At 43.2% G+C, this 21141-nt stretch overlaps 1 protein-coding gene across 3 annotated transcripts in view; it reads left to right on the forward strand.

The window, feature by feature from the left end:
- DSCAM (DS cell adhesion molecule) overlaps window positions 1-21141 on the forward strand; it is a 712133-nt gene that overhangs the window by 492245 nt on the left and 198747 nt on the right. For all 3 annotated transcript variants that reach the window (XM_040338983.1, XM_040338982.1, XM_040338984.1), the window contains exons 22-23: window positions 2600-2717; window positions 17528-17691. In XM_040338983.1, coding sequence (XP_040194917.1) covers window positions 2600-2717; window positions 17528-17691 — 282 coding nt within the window. The remainder of the gene's footprint in view (window positions 1-2599; window positions 2718-17527; window positions 17692-21141) is intronic.

Genomic DNA, 21141 nt, shown 5'->3' on the forward strand with positions numbered 1-21141 from the left:
TTTTGATGGGGCTATAGGATGGGGCACGTTTTGATGGGGCAATAGGATGGGGGCAATTTTGATGGTGCAGTTTTTAATGGGGCAATAGGATGGAAGCAGTTTTGAATGGGGGCAATTTTGATGGCAGTTTTTAATGGGGCAATTTTTGATGGGGCAATTTTTGATGGGGCAATTTTGATGGCAGTTTTTAATGGGGCAATTTTTGATGGGCAATAGGATGGGGGCAGTTTTTGATGTGGGCAGGTTTGATGGGGGCAATTTGATGGTAGTTTGGTGGTAATATGATGGGAGAAATTTGACGGGAGCAGTTTTGATGGTAGAAATTTTATGGGGCAATTTTATGGTGCAGCTCCTGCAAAAGGTAATTACTTTTAAAAAGATGCTAATTGTTGGGAATGCTGATTCTCACTTCAACTTTTTCTTATGGATTTAAGCTATTCATCCAGTTGGCTTTAGCTATTCAGCATTCCCGCGCATTTTCTGCAGGAAATGCCTTTTCTAGTCCACTCTATTACAGTAATATATAATGTACAATGTGTGTGTTTCTGTAATATAATTGTGGGGAGGAGAGCTCCGGCGGGTCACAGAAGCACAGAGCAGTGCTATAACGAAGATATTTGGCACAATTATATTACAGAAACACATACATTGTACTTTGTTACTGTAATAAAGTGGATTATAGAATTTTACAAGCATTTTAACTTGGTTCACACTGGGGAGTCCTGACAGGCAGGAAGAGAGAGGGGCAGAGAAGACAGCACATTACATTGTAAGACCTACCCCGAAAATACTGTGTCATTTGTTGCCAAAAAGACACTATAGGACCGGGGCTTATTTTTGGGGAAACACGGTAGCTGTCCAAATACCAAGCCATTGACTCTGATTTAAAGCACCTGTGCAAGATAAAGAAAAACCTGCAAACATGGCCTGTTGGGGGTACTTGAGGACAGGGTCGAGAACCACTACAGTACATCATACTGCTAGTTAAAATAAAACATTGACAATGAATAGTGAATCATGCTGAACCCTAAAACGAATATCTAGTGCTTAACCAAACCCTAATACCTCTCATCCCTATCGGATAACAGGACTAGTAGTAAGTAGCAGCTGAAACGCATTAGCCTGTACAGTTGTGTTTTTCTATGTAGCCAATAAAGACTGGATGATGCAGCGTAGCCAGCTTGAACTTACTACTAGTCCTGTTATGGGAGTGTGGGGACACCTCAGCCAGAGCACCGGTTCCTGGCCACAAGAAGGTGCATTTGTAGTCAAGCGTGGATATTGTACTTTTCTTATCCCTATACCTTATAGCCCTAGGGCCAGATTCAGAAAAGAGATACGACGGGGTATCTCCTGATACGCCGTCGTATCTCTGAGTCCGGCCATTGTATCTATGCGCCTGATTCATAGAATCAGGTTACGCATAGATATCCCTAAGATCCGACAGGTGTAAGTGTCTTACGCCGTCGGATCTTAGGCTGCAATTCCGCGCTGGCCGCAAGGTGGCGCTTCCGTTTGTTTACGCGAGGAATATGCAAATTAGTATTTACGTGGATTCAGAAACGAACGACCGCCCAGCGCTTTTTTTTTACGTCCTTTGCGTTTGGCTTTTTCCGGCGTATAGTTACCCCTGCTATATGAGGCGTAGCTAATGTTAAATATGGCCGTCGTTCCCGCGCCGAGTTTTGAATTTTTTACGTCGTTTGCGTAAGTCGTTCGCAAAAATGGCTGGACGTAATTTACGTTTACGACAAAAGCAATGACGTTTTGCGGCGGATTTTCGAGCATGCGCACTGGGATGTTTTCACGACCGGCGCATGCACAGTTTAAAAAAACGTCAAATACGCGGGGTCAAGCCCAATTTAAATAACACGCCCCCTACATCCCAATTTGAATTACGCGCCCTTACTCCGCAACACATACGTTACGCCGCCGTATCTAAGGGCGCAAGTTCTTACTGAATAAAGAACTTGTGCCCAAAGTTACAGCGGCGTAACATATCTCAGATACGTTACGCCGGGCGGACAGATACGCCAATGTATCTGAATCCAGCCCCTAGTCTTTATACCTTGCGTTGAGCTAAAACGCACAGTTTACTGCAAAATACTGTCGTCATTGTCCTGCCTTGCCGTGCCAACCCAATGCACCTTTCTAGTGCCAACCCAACGCACCTTTCTAGTGCCAACCCAACGCACCTTTCTAGTGCCAACCCAACGCACCTTTCTAGTGCACACTAAAAGAGGAGCCTAAGATACCTGGTGGTGGCTGGCAGCGTAGATCAGTATATTCAGACGACAGGGAAGTCCCCTCACTTTCAGAATACAAAGGCACAGCGGGAGGATTCCCCTATCCAACTGGAATGTGTAGAAAGGGGAATCAAGTCATTATTTATTTTTTTATTGTCCAACCCACTGGTTGAATGAATAAAAAAATTAAAAATAACTATCAATGGGCTGCCTTAGAGTAATCCTGATTTATTGGTTACCTCCATTAAGGTGAGCAGGTGGGGGGATCACTAAACATTGTTCTGACCACCCGATATGCCATGATCCTCCAGTCCTACTCAACAGCATAAATGACTTTGTCTGTTCTCTTTCAGCTCCTGCTCGAATTCTGACTTTCAGCGGTACTGTGACGACACCATGGATGAGGGACATCGTTCTGCCTTGTAAGGCCGTTGGGGATCCTGCTCCCGCAATCAAATGGATGAAGGAAAGGTAACCAGTGACCAAATGTGCACTTTAAAGAGGACCTGCTAATTTGTAATAGTCTGTTAGGCAGCCGGCTTGTTGTCAGTTTTGAAATGCTTTGATTTTTATGGAAGACAAGTAGCTATTTTCAGAGTGATGTCTTTGGCCTGACTCCCGACTGTTAGATCAACTCCTTCTATAGAAAAAAGTTACTATTAAAGTGTACATTTAAAAAAAAAAAAATAAGTAAAAATGTTTTTATTAAATGCAGAACCCCAGGCATACCCACCCACCCATTCTAACTAGTCTTTAACCACTTCCCGACGGCCGTACGACTTTATACGGCCGCAGGGTGGTTCTACTTTTCTGAGTCGCCGTGTTTTTACGGCCGCCGCTCCTCCTGGCCACTGGGGGGCGCGCGCGCCCGCTGCATCACTGGGATGCCGATGCGCGTGCCTGGCGGCCGCGATGTCCGCCAGGCTCCCGCGATCGGCGGTTACAGAGAGAAGGACATGGATCTGTGTGTGTAAACACACAGATCCATGTCCTGTCAGGGAGAGAGGAGACCGATCTGTGTCTCTTGTACATAGGGACACAGATCGGTCACCTCCCCCAGTCACCCTACTCCCCCACAGTTAGTAACACTATATAGGGTACACATTTAACCCCTTCCTCACCCCCTTAGTGTTAACCTCTTCAATGCCAGTCACATTTATACAGTAATTAGTGCATATTTATAGCACTGATTGCAGTATAAATGTGAATGGTGCCAAAAATGTGTCAAAAGTGTCCGATGTGTCCGCCATAATGTCGCAGTACCGATAAAAATCGCAGATCGCCGCCATTACTAGTAAAAAAATTAAATAAAATAAAAATAATAATTCTGTCCCCTATTTTGTTGGCGCTATAACTTTTGCGCAAATCAGTCACTTATTGCGATTTTTTATTTTTTTACCAAAAATATGTAGAATACGTATCGGCCTAGACTGATAAAAAAAAACGAAAAAAAAAAATTGAGCTATTTATTATATAAACAAGTAAAAAATATTATTTTTTTTTCAAAATTGTAGCTCTATGTTTGTTTATAGCGCAAAAAATAAAAACCGCAGAGGTGATCAAATACCACCAAAAGTAAGCTCTATTTGTGGGGAAAAAAGGACGTCAATTTTGTTTGGGAGCCACGTCGCACGACCGCGCAATTGTCAGCTAAAGCGACGCAGTGCCGAACCGCAAAAAGTCCTCTGGTCAGGAAGGGGGTATATGTGCCCAGTAAGCAAGTGGTTAATGAACATTGCCAATTGTATCTATGCAGTAAGGGCACACTAAAAACCAGCTTCTGTTATAGCTGGTCCACAATTTCCTTCTTGAACAGGACTTCAGGCATGGAGCTTATGAAGAAAAGCAGTATGCAGATGCAGTTTTCTTGTAGCATAAATTTAGTGTTGTCCCCAGGTGACAGTCTCCTTCTTCCCCTGGCTTTTATTTATAAAGTTTGCTAGCCATTCCCATAGGGACATAACCCTTTCTACTATCATCTTCCTAGATCAGTTTCTTGCAGGAAACATTTCCAAAAGCCTAGATGGCAATGTAGTATCATACATGCCATTGGTCTTATACAGTATACAGTATGGCAGTAGGTTAGGCTATTGTTTATTCTTGTTGACATATCTTGGGTGCAGTGTTTGACAAAAGCTCATCTAAAACAATGGCAGAATCTAAAAATATGTATGCTGCCTGCTCATTTATTTACATTATAATAATATATCACAATAGTAACTATTTCCTAATTATATTAGAAGACAGTGGAAACTAGCCATGTGAAAACATTGTTTCAGTGTCATGTGTCGATGTTGTTTACTTAGGAAAGACAACAGATGCATTTTATGTAAGTCTGGAAAAAAATTGGTGTGGCTATTTACATATATATAACATAACACAAGTGCTAACAAGGAACATGCTGATTGAAGGAGAGATTAAAGTGACAAAGAGATGAGCTCAATAGTATACTGCTTCTCCTTTCATTGTCCAGTCACAGGCTGGGGAGGGACAAGACCTGCAAGTATTGCTGCATTGCAGAAAATAAAAATCAGGTCCTCCGCCCAGCCAGACAGGATTGTGATATATACGGCAAAGCTGTGTTAATCTAAGAACTGGACGAATATAAATACATATTGTTTGGCGAGAAAAACAACGCCCATATATGTATTTCATCTGTGTATTTAGCTGTTTATCTAAAGTTCAACATTAAAGTGGTTGTAAAGCCTAAAAAAAATAGCCTGCACGACAAAGGCATAATGAGCTAGTATGCATAGCTACTAGTGGCTGACATCTCGCCTGGGCTTACTTCCGTGTTTCGCGGCTCCGACACTGTGATTGGCCAGGGCCACGATGACGTCACTCCCGCACATGGGCACGGGAGCCACTGTTAGCGGCACGTCTAACTGAAGCAATGGCACGACGTCTTAATATAGGCTTACCTGTAGCATAAAGTGTGTTGTAAGTGCTTACAACCACTTTACATTATACATATTAATAAATAAATGTTTTACAGGTGCCACTTGTTTTATCAAATGTTTTAAATTTAGAAGATCATGTCCCATCACACGTGACCCACCATATAAAATGTCATGGTAAAAATGTAATGGTACTGTGTTCAGCAGTTAAGATGTACAACAGTATTTGCAGTGCAAAATGATATTCTTCCTACTTTTTGTGACTTGCATTTTCTAATATAGTTTATGACAAAAATGCACACTTTCATATCTACCTTTATATCTAACTCCAGCTGCCTGGAGTTTGCATGTTCTCCCTGTGCCTGTGTGAGTTTCCTCTGAATACTTTGGTTTCCTCCCACACTCCAAAGACATGCTGGTAGGTTAATTGGCCCTCCCTAGTAGGGATGAGCTTCGTATTCGAATCGAACATTGTATGTTCGTTCGTTCGTCTAAATACGAACAAAGCGGGTCGTTCGCGCCAAATTCGAGTTACGTTTCACAGACCATAATTCACTGCGGCATCGCTGGCTGATGATTGGCCAAGCATGCACTATGACCCGCATGCTTGGCCAATCACAGCTTGCAAAAAACGGAGAGCCATAATTGGCCAAAGCCAGGGTGGCTTTGGCCAATTATGGCTCAGGGTACATGCCCCACACTATAAAAGGTCGCCTGCAGGTCGGCCTTGTGTAGTGTGTTGCGGTGGTTAAGAGAGGACAGAGAGAGAGTGTAATTTTTTGCAGGTAGATAGAGCAGGCAGGCAGGCAGGCTAGTCAGTTAAAGTGTACAGTGTGTAGAGGATATATATACATCCCAGGTGTTGTACATATATTTATACACTGTATAGTTTAGCTAGATCAGTTCTTCCTAATTTACTGGCAGGCAGGTGATTGTGCTAGCTGCAGTATTCTTACCTGGTTTATTGCCTGTGTCCTCTGCAGTGTGCACCTAAAGCTACTTGGTGTGTACTGGCCGTGTGCTCTGTAGTTTGCACCTAAAGATTCAGGAGCAGTGATTTTAATGATGGTTAAATAAAAAAATTAAAAATTCCTTTAAATATTGTACCTGCTGGGTGTCTATAGTATGCCTGTGAAAACGTCTTTGAGAACCCGGGTCTTGCCCCAGGGAACATATATCAATGGAAAAAAGTTTTCAAAGACGTTTTACAACAATAACTTGCATATTAGGCTTTAAAATGAGCACTTTTGAATTCGAACGTTCGAGTCCCATAGACGTCAATGGGGTTCTAAATGTTTGCGCGAACGTTCGGTCCTTTCGAAGGTTCTGGTGCGAACCGAACGGGTGGGTGTTCGGCTCATCCCTACTATGTGTATGTTTGCATGTGAGTTAAGGTGCTTAGATTGTAAACTCCTTGAGGTCAGGGACTAATGTAAATGTGTAATATACTGTATATGCAAAGTGCTGCATAATTTGTCAGCACTATATAAATGTCTGTAAACAAAATAAATAAAAAAGAAATCACCTCTTTCCAGGTGACCTAAAAGCTAAATATTAGGCCAAATGTTCTGCTTGCACTCAGGAAATATAATTAAAGGGGTTGTAAAGGTTCATGTTTTTTTACCTTAATGCATCCAAAACCTCTTATGATCACTGGCCCCCCAGCCCCCCCCCCCCCCGTTTTACTTACCTGAGCCCTGGAAAGTCTTGCGTCGCAAATGCGCTCTTCCTTTGCTCGGTGTCCTCGGCTCTTCATTGGATAGATTGGTAGCAGCGCAGCCATAGGCTTGCGCTGCTGTCAATCAACTCCAATGACGCAAGGGTTGGGGGCTATGGACGCTGAATACAGGACTTGGGAGCACGCCCGCAAGGTAACCCCCTTGGGAGGGAGATTCCCAGAGGGGGTTATCAGAAGCGGGGAGGAGCTGAGACAGCAGCCGAGGGACCCCAGAAGACGAGGATCGGACCACTCGAACTGCACAGTGGAGGTAAGTTTGACATGTTGTTTAAAAAAAAATATATTTGAACTTTTAGTGTCACTTTAAACATTATTTTAACTTATGAAATCTGCCTACAATTGTTTGGGGGATTTATGACCCCAGCATGAAGTTGTCTGCACCCCTTAGGGCCGGTGTAGACAGTCTTTGGGCTCCTTTCAGTGTGCAGCTGCAGCTTTTAGGTGCCCTCTGTTTGCATTTGATGCCAGTTTGAGATGGTTCTGAGATCAGAGTACAATGACAGGTGCATGTGACCTCACTTTACACTGCATCAACCTGCTTCAAGCTACTTTTGCATTCCCATGGACTTACATGAAGAGACAAGCAGTTCTAAGGTAAAGGAAAAACCCCATTCGTACATGTCTGGACTCTCTCGGCAGTCTGAGAATGGCTTTTCAGCCAAGCACCTGTTGGCATTAGTGAATTTAAATATACAGTAAAACCTTGGTTTGAGAGTAACTTGGTTTGAGAGCCTTTTGCAAGACAAGCAAAATGTTTTAATAAATTTTGCCTTGATATACAAGCGATGTCTTGATATAAGAGTAGCGTCATGTCACAACCGAGTATAAAAAAAGAAGAGAGGAGCCTCCAAGTGTAGCAATATGGTTACATTTAATGAAGGTACAACATTTAGCAACTTATTGCTACACTTAGAGGTTCCTCTCTTCTCTTTTATACCCTGTAAAAAATGCTTTGATATACAAGCATGTTTCTGGAACAAATTATGCTCACAAAGGTTTTACTGTATTTCTGTGGAGGGTGAAAAACACAGGAAAGCTGCCTTGCCTGCCCTCTAGTGGATTATTTGGAGAGTACCCTTTGGTCAGTGACACCAGAAGGTTTTTCCAGGGCTTGGAGGCTATAGTTTTGATAGCGTCATGTGGCACCTGAAGAAAATGTATGTCATTTCACTCCTGAATTATACAACCAGGATTCACCCACATAATTACAGAAGTTTGTGCCGGACTTTGCAGAGATTCTTAGCCTGTTATCAATCTTTATATCTCACAGCCAGTTGTCTTTCCTCTAGGTTCTTGTCACATCACATTTCAGTGAAATGTGTCACTTATGATTCAGTAACAGGGGACAAAGGCTAGTTTTATGATGACATAAAACCTCTGCTATTTCATCCTGTCTCTACAATTCAACAGTAATTAAGATCAATAAAGCAGAAAAGAGATCACTGATGGCTTTGTTGGGTTCCATGGTCCTTCCCCCCCCCCCCTTGTCTCTTTGGGGTATATTTATGTTTACTGCACATTTCCTACTAAATTCATATCTAGCACAAAGGCATATTGGAGTGACCCTTGTTAGGGTAGCTGAAGACGCCCTACAAGAGAAGCGCTTCCCCCCCCCCCCCCCCCCCCCAAAGTCCCTTGTATCCTTACTATTCTATGTTCTAGCACTGAAGCCTTCACTACTGTAGTCTCTTCGGCAGTTGACGGTTCTGGTAGTGCAGGATACCCGACACCCCTTGCTGAGCACTATGTTAATTCTTCCAACCCCTATGTCACTACAGGACATCACAGTGGCTTATGCCGCGTACACACGATCTGAATTTCCGATGGGAAAAGTTCGATGTGAGCTTTTGGTCAGAAATTCCGACCTTGTGTAGGCTCCATCAGACTTTCCAACAGCAAAAATTTGAGAGCTGGTTCTCAAATTTTCCGACGGGAAAAGTTCTTGTCGGAAATTCCAAACATCTGTATGCAATTCCAACGTGCAAAAAAAAAACACGCATGCTCTGAATCATTGAACTTCATTTTTCTCGGCTTGTTGTAGTGTTGTACATCACCACATTCTTGACGGTCGGAATTTGGTGTGACCGTGTGTATGCAACACAGTTTGAAGAAAAAATTATGTCGGGAAAAAAATCCACGGTTTTCTTGTCGGAATTTCTGATCGTGTGGACGCGGCATTAGATGTTGGAGGATTGAATCACAAGTTGCAGGGGACACAGTCATCTCACACACCCAGAAGTGTCAACGGGCAAAAATATCAATGGAGGCTGCAGTGCTAGAATAAAGTGACGTCAGTGCCGGCCCAAGACATTGTGCTGCCTGGTACCAAGAATGAAATGCGCCCCCCCCCCCCCCAAAAAAAAAATTACGCCCACCAAAATGCCCCCACATCCATTATTTTATATCATGATAACTAAAGTGGACCTATCATGGCTCTATACATGTATATAGGAGTATAAAAAGGACCTGTTATGGCTCTATTCATGCAATTAACCCCACAGTGGGGCGGAGAGCGGAACGGGAGGAGCGGTCGGGCGGCAATTAGCCCCACAGTGGAGTGGAGAGTGGAGCTGGCGGAATGGGATGGCGTGCAGGCAGGAAATTTGCTGCACCCCCTGAAAGTGCTGCCTGGTACAATGGTACCATCGGGTCCCATGGTAGGGCCGGCCCTGAGTGACGTTAGGAAACATGGACCTCTGGAGAGGTAAGTATAGGAGCTCTTCTTTTGCAAGGATTTTTTCCTGCCCTGACAGGGTTGGGAAGGGATCTGCATGTTCTTTCGTCACAAGTGGCATGTCTTCCTGTTGGGGGTGGTATGATCTGCAACACATTTGGTCCTCTGTGAGGTTAGCTATGACTAACCAAAACGGTACCTTCTGTTCAGATGATGACCATCCACATCATTTGAGGAGTAATGAGACCAGCATGCACGAGGTAAAGGGCTAACATATAAACACATTTTTCTAACCAACCAATGCCCATTGGGCCCATAGAGGTGCAGATCATAGGCTGAGAATGTTTCTTATGACCGCAACAGATAATCATTATATATATATTAATGGCTTTTTTTCTCAGACAATAGGTAGAGGAACTCAATCATTACACCACCCTCCAAACCGCATCAAATAGTGGGTGTGGTCAAATTTCACTAACAGGGGGATGGTCTTAACAGGGTCATTAAATACCAGGAGTGTAATATGTAACTATGTAATATGTACAGAGTGCATAGTTCAGGGAGGGGGTTACACACAGACTGCAGAGTTCAGGGTGTGCTGCATACAAAGTGCAGAGTTTAGTGGTGCGCTACACAAAAAGTGCAGAATTCAGCCTTCTTCCACAGCTGCTTATCTCTGCATCCCCCATCCCCATCTCACAATTACCCCTCTTCAGCTCTGACCTCTGCATCCAACCCCCCTCTACTGCCCCCATCTTCTCTCAATCTTCTTAAAAGCTCCACCATCTTCCACATGTCTTATTTTTGTTGCTGTATTGAGCTGAAGCACCTAGTCAGCTCTAGTACTTTCCTGCATACTATAGTTGGCTCCACCTCTCTCACTTGCGGGTCGATCATCCAAGGGTGTTGGCATTTGCACTGCACCCCGTGTACCTGCATCTCCCTTATCCCCATCCTTCACTCAGCTGGAGCCACTCAGGAGATCTGATCTGTGGGAGCTTTTGGGGGACAAGCTGTCACTTGTTAGCATAGAAGCCGGACTTTTGTGTTTTCAATTAATACTGGTCAGCAGGGATCAGAGGGCCTGAGCCAGAGGTGAAAAAAGAAAAAAGCTCTGTGTGTGTGTGTGTGTATATATATATATATATATATATATATATATACATCCTTTAAAGTCCAACTGAATTCACATAAAGAGATAATCAGTCTAATAGACAACCAATAGACATTTTACTATTTTCATAATCTTACTTTTTTTGTCAGTTGAAGGTGTCTAAATATAACTGTGCAGTCCGTCCAATGGTCAGACGTAGTGTCCTCTGTAATAACCACTTACCGTATATACTCGTGTAAAAGATGAGATTTTCTTTCAGCCCTGAAAGTCCCCCCCCGGCTTATACTCGAGTCAGTGTACCTAAAATTATTGAGAAGCTGCGGGCGTCCATCGTTTAAAACTTGCGGTCACCTCCTGGTCCCTTCCGTGATAGGCGTTTCTCAGCAGACACAGTTCCACCTATCACGAACGTTCTCTCATCCTCACCCATCCCAGCAGACACTGTGTTCAGTGTTCTGCCAATCACCGACGCCTTTTCATCCTCATAGAAGAGGACGTCTGTGATTGGCGGAACACTGAACAGTGTCTGCTGGGAAACTGAGTCTGAGGATGAGAGAACGTCCGTGATAGGCGTTTTTCAGCAGACACAGTTCCGTCTATCACGGAAGGGACGAGGAGGAGACCGCGAGTTATAAACAATGAATGGACGCCCGTAGTCTGTCAAATTCAGGCACAATGAGGATGGGCACAGTAAGGATGGGCACAGTGACAATTGGCACAGTGGGGTTGCAATGGGCACAGTGACAATTGGCACAGTGAGGTTGCAATGGGCACAGTGAGGTTGGCACAGTGAGGTTGCAATGGGCACAGTGAGGCGTGCAAATGGGCATTGTTGACCCTCTTTTCCGCTTACAGTAGCTGCTGCATTCTCACCCTTGGCTTACACCCTTGGCTCGAGTCAATAGGTTTTCCCATTTTTTTGTGCTAAAATTGGGTACCTCGGCTTATGCTCGAGTATATACGGTAGTTCCAGACCTGGTCAGACTCGCCCCTCCTTCCCCCTTCTCTGCAATACAAATCTGAGTGAGGGCTCTTATGCTGAGGGATGTGATTGTTCCTGAACTCTGCCAGCACTGGAGGGGAAAACAGGAAGCAACATTCTTAAGCTGGCCATACATTATACAATTTTTTTATTTTTTTGCTCAATTTTCTTTAGATTTACCTTTAACTATGTATTGCAGGGGCCTGCAAATGCAAATTGAAAAAGTTTAGGTTTGACCTCATATTATATGGTTTTGGTAAATCTAAAGAAAAATTGAACCAGAAAATGGTATAATGTATGGCCAGCCTTAGTAAAGAAAATGGTGTTTTATTTGCTAACAAAAAAAAGTCACAAATCGTAAATTGTGGTGATATGAGTTGAGTTGAGTATCATCATAGCGTGGTTATTTATCCCATAGGATCCCGACGCGCTTGAGCTCAAGGCAGGGCTGTCTTAATGAGAGGGCACACCTGGGCACTGCCCAGGGGGCCCTGCTGCAAGGGGGGGCCCCTGCACTTTCCCCAAAGCAACTGGTCCTTGAGCCCACGCTGCCCCGAAATTGGGGGCCCCATGATGGCACTGAGAGTGATAGATGCAAAGGGGAGGCAGTCTGCTTCCTACCTACTTAATTTTCAGTTTACCTGCACTGTCATCATTGTAGGGGCCCCAGAGCATTACTTTGCCCAGGGGCCCATGATGCTATTAAGATGGCCCTGGCTCAAGGAGCTACAATCTACGGTCCCTAACTGACATTCATATACTAGGACCAATTTTAGAAAGAAGCCAATTAACCTACTGTACAGGACTATAAAAAGATAAACAATGCAAGACAATAGTTGTTCTTTACACGTTACACTAAAATTGCTGATAATACCAGACAAAAAAACAATACAGCAGAATTAAAAACAATATTTGCAATCTTGGTTTTTATAGCTACAGGAATTTACGTACTTCACAAAATGTGTTGCCACCTTAGCCACCTACTATGAGTCTTGTATTTTTGGGTTTATTGGTCCTTTAAGGCAACTGCGACCCGAGCACAGATGGTACTGCTCATCTGTTTGAGCGCTGTGCCTCTACTGAAGAATGATTCCCCAAATATGATGGATGGGATGCATACGGTCGATCTCCAGTCCAAAAGCTAAATTAACTGTATCATTTACTGTTTACTCTGTGAGATGACGGAGGGTTATGAATGCTCATGAATCTTTATCACTTTCCAGGAGAATATTCCAACTAATAAAATCTTTATGAGCTCAGTGTAGCATTGTGGCTGTCACCATATTTTAACTCTTGCAATGGGTGCTGATTTTTTATTTATTTTTGTCAAAGAAACATAGACAGGAACCAAGCATTGCAATTTCTTTATGTATTTTTTGCATAACTCAGTTAAGACCTAGCTGGGTAATAACAGGTGCCACACTACATGGAATCATGCTTCTCCTGGCATCTTGAGAGCCCCAAACCTAGAGGTTAAACTGACTTGAAAACTTAAAGCGGTGGTTCACCCTAAAAAAATTCAGCATAGTAGCGCGAGCTACAGTATGCCTTTATATTTTTTTTGGCGCCGTACTCACTGTTTAATCGCGTAGTAAAGTTTCAGGGGAATGGGCGTTCCTATGCAGAGGGAACGTGATTGACGGCCGGCTATGGCGCGTCACGCTTCCCGAGAAGAGCCGAAATAGGACTTTGCTCTTCACGGCGCCTGTGCAGTCAGCTCCGATGTCTGTGCGCAGGCGCCGTATTATAGCGCCGTGAACAGCCGAGTCCTGCTCCGGCTCTTCTCGGGAAGCGTGACGCGCCATAGCCAGCCGTCAATCATGTTCCCTCTGCATAGGAAAGCCCATTCCCCGCGGGGAGTCTGAAACTTTACTACACGATTAAACAGTGAGTACGGCGCCAAAAAAATATATAAAGGCATACTGTAGCTCACGCTACTATGCTGAATGGCATGCTAGAAACTTGTTTTTCAGGGTGAACCACCGCTTTAAGTTGAAATCCCAAATAGGGATCAGTGAAATCGAAAGTTTTCACTTCCTTGATATTTCAGCGATAATTATGAGATTTTGGAGAAATTTTGATGGAGTCAATAGGGAAAATTAAGGATGTTTTTAAGGATACAGACCATGTCAGCTAACTAAAACATCAATTAAAAGCTGTACTTGTAAAGGAAATAGTGGATACTTACAGTACATCTGTTGTCTACATCAGTGGTCATCAACCCTGTCCTCAGGGCCCACTAACAGGCCAGATTTTATGTATTACTTTGGGGAGATGCAGACTAGAATACTTCAATCACTGAGCAGCAAATTATATCACCCTTGATGTGTTTCAGTTATCTTGCAAACCTGGCCTGTTGGTGGGCTCTGAGAACAGGGTTGATGACCACTGGTCTATGCCACTGGTTCTCAACCCTGTCCTCAAGTGCACCCAACAGGCCATGTTTGCAGGTTTTCCTTCATCTTGCATAGGTGCAATAAATCAGAGTCAATGGCTTGGTATTTTGGACAGCTATATTATCTAAGATAAATTCCCAAAACATGACCTGTTGGGTAGGCTGACCAGACATCCCCGGTTTCAGGGGACAGTCCCCGGATTGAGGACACTGTTCCCAGACCAAGTCTGTCCCCGGATTGGATTTGAACAGGGGCTGGGGCAATTTCAAAGACAGTCCGTGTAGACTGTCCCTCGTTAGTTTCATAATTTTAAGAAATAGAAGTAAAGAAAGAAGTAAAGAAAAAAAAAATGAACGCAACAGTTCACAAATAACGACCTAATTTGAATAAAAATAAAATATGTTAAATATAACTATAATTTAAGGGAAATCCACTTATGTTCTGATGGTTAAAGATTGGCTCGCGATGGGTCAATAATATTTACAGTATGGAAGAAACCTTAGCAATGCAAAAAGAATCTACCACCAGATTCTTTACTCTTTCTGAAAATTACTAAAATGATTAAAATCATTGATACTGATGCCTGAACAAAAACTCACTGGCCACTGAACTTTGTTTTAATATACATGTAACACAACCTAGCATTTGATGAAAGTATTAAAACATCATTTTAAAGGGGTTGTAAAGGTACAAAAATGTTTTTTCATAAATAGCTTCCTTTACCTTAGTGCAGTCCTCCTTCACTTACCTCATACTTCCATTTTGCTTTTAAATGTCCTTTTTTTCTTCTGAGAAATCCTCACTTCCTGTTCTTCTGTCTGTAACTCCACACAGTAATACAAGGCTTTCTCCCTGGTGTGGAGTGTCGTGCTCGCCCCCTCCCTAGGACTACAGGAGAGTCAGGACGCTCTCTACGTTGCAGATAGAGAAAGGAGCTGTGTGTTAGTGGGCGTCCTGACTCTCCTGTATTCCAAGGGAGGGGTCGAGCATGACACTCCACACCAGGGAGAAAGACTTGCATTACCATGTGGAGTTACAGACAGAAAAACAGGAAGTGAGGATTTCTCAGAAGAAATAAGGACATTTAAAAGCAAAATGGAAGGATGAGGTAAGTGAAGGAGGACTGCACTAAGGTAAAGGAAGCTATTTAGGGGAAAAAAATTGTACCATTACAACCCCTTTAACCCTTTCACGCCGAGCGTACGCATATATGCGTCCTCGGCTTTCAGGGGTTGTACCGGGATGATGCCTGCAGCCGCAGGCATCATCCCGGTACCGTTGTTTAGAGCGGGCGATCGGCTTTCCAAACATAACAACCGATGCGGCTAAAAGCCGCTTGGTTGTTATGCCGGAGGAGCGGGAGGGGACATCCCCCCCCTCCCGCCGCCTCTCGCCGCTCTGACCGGGCCTCCCGTCGCACCGGGAGACCCGATCCACGATCCGGCGCCTCCAGCGTCTCGGCGCGCTCTGAAACAAAGCCGTAAACGGCTTTGATTCAGTGTGCGCATTGAAACCACGGAAGCGGCGTCATGACGTCACTTCCGGGTTTCTCGGCTGCCAATGGCGCCGGATTTAAAAAAGTACACAGTATTCAGAATCGCCGTTTTCGGCGATCTGAATACTTTGAAGTGCAAAGGAGGGCTCGGAGGTCTTTTAGACCCCGATCCCTCCATAAAGAGTACCTGTCACGACCTATTGCTGTCACAAGGGATGTTTACATTCCTTGTGACAGCAATAAAAGTGATCAAAATGTAAAAAAAAAAAAAAAAAAAATGTAATATTAGAAAAAATAAATAAATAAATAAGAAAACAAAAAAAAAAATTTTTAAAGCGCCCCCCTCCCCGCGAGCTTGCGCAGCAAAGAAAGCGCATACGGAAGTCGCGCCCACATATGAAAACGGTGTTCAAATAACACATGTGAGGTATCGCCGCGATCGTAAGAGCGAGAGCAATAATTATAGCACTAGGCCTACTCTGTAACTCTAACCTGGTAACCGTAAAAAAAGTTTAAAGCGTCGCCTATGGAGATTTTTAGTTACCGTAGTTTGTCGCCATTCCACGAGTGTGTGCAATTATAAAGCGTGTCATGCTTGGTATCTATTTACTCGGCATAACATCATCTTTCACATTATGCAAAAAAATTGTGCTAATTTTACTTTTTCATTTTTTTAAAATTCATGAAAGTAAATTTTTCCCAAAAAGTTGTGTTTAAAACACCGCCGCACAAATACCGTATGACATAAAATATTGCAACAATCGCCATTTTATTCTCTAGATTCTCTGCTAAAAATATATATATATATAATGTTTGGGGGTTCTAAGTAATTTTCTAGCCAAAAATATGGATTTTAACTTGTAAACACCAAATGTCATACATAGGCATAGGCATGAAAGGGTTAACATTGATCACATATTCTATAAAAATAGGTCACTCGTAGATATATTTTAGTTGTTTTTACATATTCTATATTTAATTGTATTTGTTTTGCTTTAACTCTCACCGTCTTTATATACTCCCTAAACCAATATAACCAACCTCACCCAAATAAAAAGTTCTATTATCTCATTATTGTGCATTTACTATTATGTTGTACAAGTTCATACTGTTGATCAGGGGTCAAGTCCTGGGGAAAAAAGTGTGGGAACTCCCACCCAAGATCCAATCCCCCACCAAAAAAAATAATGATACACTCATATGCATAATTACTAAACCGCATGTTTTTTTTTTTTCGATCCACTGTACCTTAGTAATCCTTTATGGTACTGGCCGCTTCCTGTATATGGATTCATTGGGTAGTGTGCGGGTATTCCGTCACTTCCTCAATGCTGCAATGTCTCCTGGGAGCTTTTGTCATTGTTCCCAGGAGACCTCCGCAATGTCTCCTGGGAACAATGACAAAAGCTCCCAGGAGACATTGCGGCATCGAGGAAGTGACGGAATACCCGCACACTACCCGATGAATCCATATACAGGAAGCGGGCAGTAACAAAGGATTACTAAGGTTCGCCTGCCCCTGACAGTGACTCGAGCTGGGCATCGCCACTTAGTGAAGGATCGGCTCGGGCGGCTCGGCTGCTCTCAGCTGCTCTAGTCCTGCAAAGGGAACTGAGTTCCTGCTGTGAAAAAAGTGCAGGAACTCCGTTCCCACGCGTTCCTGCAGGACTTGAGCACTGCTGTTGATGTTAACAAACGCAAAACTGTATGCTACATGTGATAACTATAACTCTGTACAATTGTTATTCTTAAACTACAATAAAGATTTGATTGTGAAAAAAAAAATGTAAGGTTTCCATTTTAGCAAAATTTCCCCATGAAATACATTTTGCTGAAATCACACAAATAGTGCATTTTGAATACTCTCCCCCACCAATAAAATCAAGAAGATATAGCATGCTCTAACTTATCTGTCTTTTTACCTCAGTACTGAATTATTTTGATTGTAATTATTTAATTTATGATTTTTGTTTCCTGTGAGGTAGTAACGGGACACCCACTCCAGTAATTACTGATGGGCGAAGAAGCATCTACAGCAATGGAAGTTTTATAATCCGTACAGTGAAAGCAGAGGATTCTGGGTACTACAGCTGCATTGCCACAAACACCTGGGAGACTGATGAGATTGTCCTCAACCTGCAGGTGCAAGGTAAGAAATGGATCACATTTTTACATTTAAGTTAATTGAAAAACATTTTATTGGCTAAACTCCATTTCCATTCTGATGTACACTGCATGGTCAATTAGTTCTCACTATATTGTTTTTTGTGTGTTAAATTATTGCACCTATGATGTTAGGGGAGTTGCACACTAAGAGTTGGGTCCCCAGAATAGCACATTGGAGTTTTAGGCTCCATTCAAACCTTGGCATTCCATTTTCTGCCCGTGATTCTGAAATTCCGCAAATCGCGGGATGCCCTTGTGATCCCCGCTATTTTGAATGGCACCAAATCGTGGCGCAATTTCGCCACAATTGTCGCCCGATAAATTGCGGTAAAAACACGCAAGCAGAATCTCGGGATGCCCAAAATAAGTTCTTGTACTTGTTTGTACTAGGAGTGACCATCATATTCCCCCCTTACATCTAGTAGTGCCCAACAGAGTTCCCCCTCCCCCCTTTACATCCAGGAGTGCCCAATAGAGTCCCCCCTTCCACTGTAGTGCCCAACAGCATTTCCTCTTATATCTATATGTGCCCAGAAGAGTTCCCCTTTACATCCATGTGTTCTCAACATCTGTGTTTACCCAGTGGTGTCCCCCTTTACTTTTCAGGTAGCAGAGTGGCTTGAAGTCTGGCCTTTTGGAAATTCCTGGGGATGGGGCAACTATATCATTGGTTGCTAGAGGGGGGGAAATCACTAAGGACTGAGGGGGGGGGGGGGGGGGGGGGTGCAAGGCTATTACAATGCCCATTCACTGTCAGCCAGCCAGGATAGTTGCTGCAGGTTGGATTAAATCTATGGGGTTATCCACACAGCCACCTTCCATAAATGTTGCAATCAATATTGGTCTATCCTGTTTGTTGTTACCTATCAAATCTATAAAAAAAAATTGAATTTCCATCCTGCCCCATGTAGTGATATAGATGTATAGTGTCCAGTAGTCCGGTTAGATAATTAATATCTTAGATGTTAGTATGATGTTTATAAATTTGTTGTTTCGCAGCAACACACCGGGCTCTCCAGAGAACGCAAATTTAAATTAACTTCCAATAACATACAAAGTCCAAAGTCCACAGACGATACAAATCCAACAGAGTATATAATTCCTAGACATGTGCCATATTTCTCGGTGAAGACCAGACTAGCTAAATGCCAGCTTGAGTGTCTCAAATATTGGTCTTACACTGGAGGGGGGGGGGGGGGGGGCAACCATATGTTCCCATTGAATGAATACCCCCCCTTAAGGCCCCGTACACACGACCGAGTTTCTCGGCAGAATTCAACCAGAAACTCGATCGGAGCTGAATTCTGCCGAGAAACCCGGCCGTGTGTACACTTTCGGCCGAGGAAGCCGACGAGTTCCTCGTCGAGCCAAATAGAGAACATGTTCTCTATTTCCTTGTTGTTCAATGAGGAAAGTTGGCTCGCCGAGATCCTCGGTGGCTTCACACAGAACTCGACGAGCAAAACGATGAGTTTTGCCCGTCGAGTTCCTCGGACGTGTGTACGGGGCCCAAGTCTAATTACCATCAATAAATGCTTCCTTAGGTATGTAAGGAAATACCAGGCCATCTCACACACCTAGGTCGTCTTAGATAAGATTAACACATCAAAGGGTCCTCTGTACCTTTTGATACGTGTCGTTTGGCCACAAGATTTGGTCAGCAAACACCCTTTGATGTCTAACCTTAAATGCCTGTATGTAACACTATATATACTGTGCCTTACATATACCACAATATTTAAAAATACCTACATATCTATATTAATATTACAACACCCCCCACTCCCTGACACAGCTAGATCCCTTGAGGGTTGTTTGGAATGGGGTGTCATTTCTTCCTTTAGTATATGAAGTTGTAATAGATGTAATAGACACCCCATTGAGGGTATGTAGCAGTACTAAAGCTTTTTGATGAATTCTGTTATTGTGTACCTGATGCAACATAACCAAATAACCTGTACCTGTGTTAATGTGTTTTCACAAAAAATTCAATACAAATGATTGAAAGTAAAATCTATGGGGTTAGTGGGCTGTAGTTTGAAGGTCCTCGGTTTACAGGAAAATACCACATGCCATTGGGGATCCCATTTTAGCATAAGACTGACACTTGGGGATTCATTACTCTGGTACTTGGGGATGCATTAATTTGACACATGGGAAGAATAATTGTACATTGACAATCGGGGCCCCAGAACAACCATTCAATAATACCTGGTTCACATTGATTCCTGAAGACCAAAAAAAGATATATTGTCCACAAATGTCCTTCCCTTCCACTGTTATAGACATGCAATACTTCTTGATTGAAGTATTTCTCCTCCCGTTCTTTGAGCATGTTGTGAACAATACTCGCTCATTTAGGATGGAAGTCCTTTTGACAGGCTCTCATGCTGGCACCATAAGCATTTAACACGTACTGCCTAGTTTTTTGGGGTTTCCGCAGCTGTAGTGACACAGGTAAGTAAGAATCTGCTTGCCCCCCGGGCCCCAACCAATATCCCTGTACAATCTCCTTTAAAAACTTAACAACCTCTTGCAGTATTCTGGAGTCTTGTAAACTGCAGTAGCATAAGGAAGATGAAACGCTATCTTCTTCTGCGGTGAACGGACTATTTATATGGTAATCGGAGCGTGCTGGGGATAGACACAGCTGAAAAATCACCGGGGGTTCTGCACACAGAAGGGCCGTGGAATGTTCCTAAAATGAATTGATGCAGAGATACTGTAAAACTATTTATTAATGTCACAAAAGTCAATGAGTAATTTATGTAATTAAAGCTGAACTCCAGGCAGGTATAAATGACACAAATTATTGTAGCTCAGTATTCATTAATGTATCATTTTAATGTTTTTTTTGTTTTTTTTTATCTAAACCAGGGGTCTCCAATCTTTCTAAGCAAAGGGTCAGTTTACTGTCCATCAGGCTTAAGGGGGGGCGAGACGGTTTGCCCCAGAGTCAGTGCAGAATTGTTAGTTTTAATGGGACAAATAGTGCCCCATTGTTATCACTGAAAAGAATAGTGCCTCATTGATGGTGTCAGTAGGGGGCACGGTGCGCCATCTTTAGTGTCATTAGGAGGAATAGTACCCCAAGGGCCAGATGAAGGCAAGCAAAGGGCCACATCCATCCCCAGGGCAGCAGTTTGGAGGCTAATGATCTAAATCAGTGTTTCCCAACTCCAGTCCTCAAGGCACACCAACAGGTCATATTTTCAGGATTTCCCTCAGATGAAACGGCTGTGGTAATTACTAAGGGAGTGAAACTGATCAAATCACCTGTGCAAAATAATGGAAAGCCTGAAAACATGACCTGTTGGTGTGCCTTGAGGACTGGAGTTGGGAAACACTGATCTAAATAATGCATGTACCGAAATTTTACTTGGTTTTAGCCTTTTGGAACCTCCTGTACTAAGGATGAGCTCCGACGTGTTCC

Source organism: Rana temporaria, chromosome 2 (genome assembly GCF_905171775.1).
Source record: "Rana temporaria chromosome 2, aRanTem1.1, whole genome shotgun sequence".
Classification (NCBI taxonomy): Eukaryota; Metazoa; Chordata; class Amphibia; order Anura; family Ranidae; genus Rana; species Rana temporaria.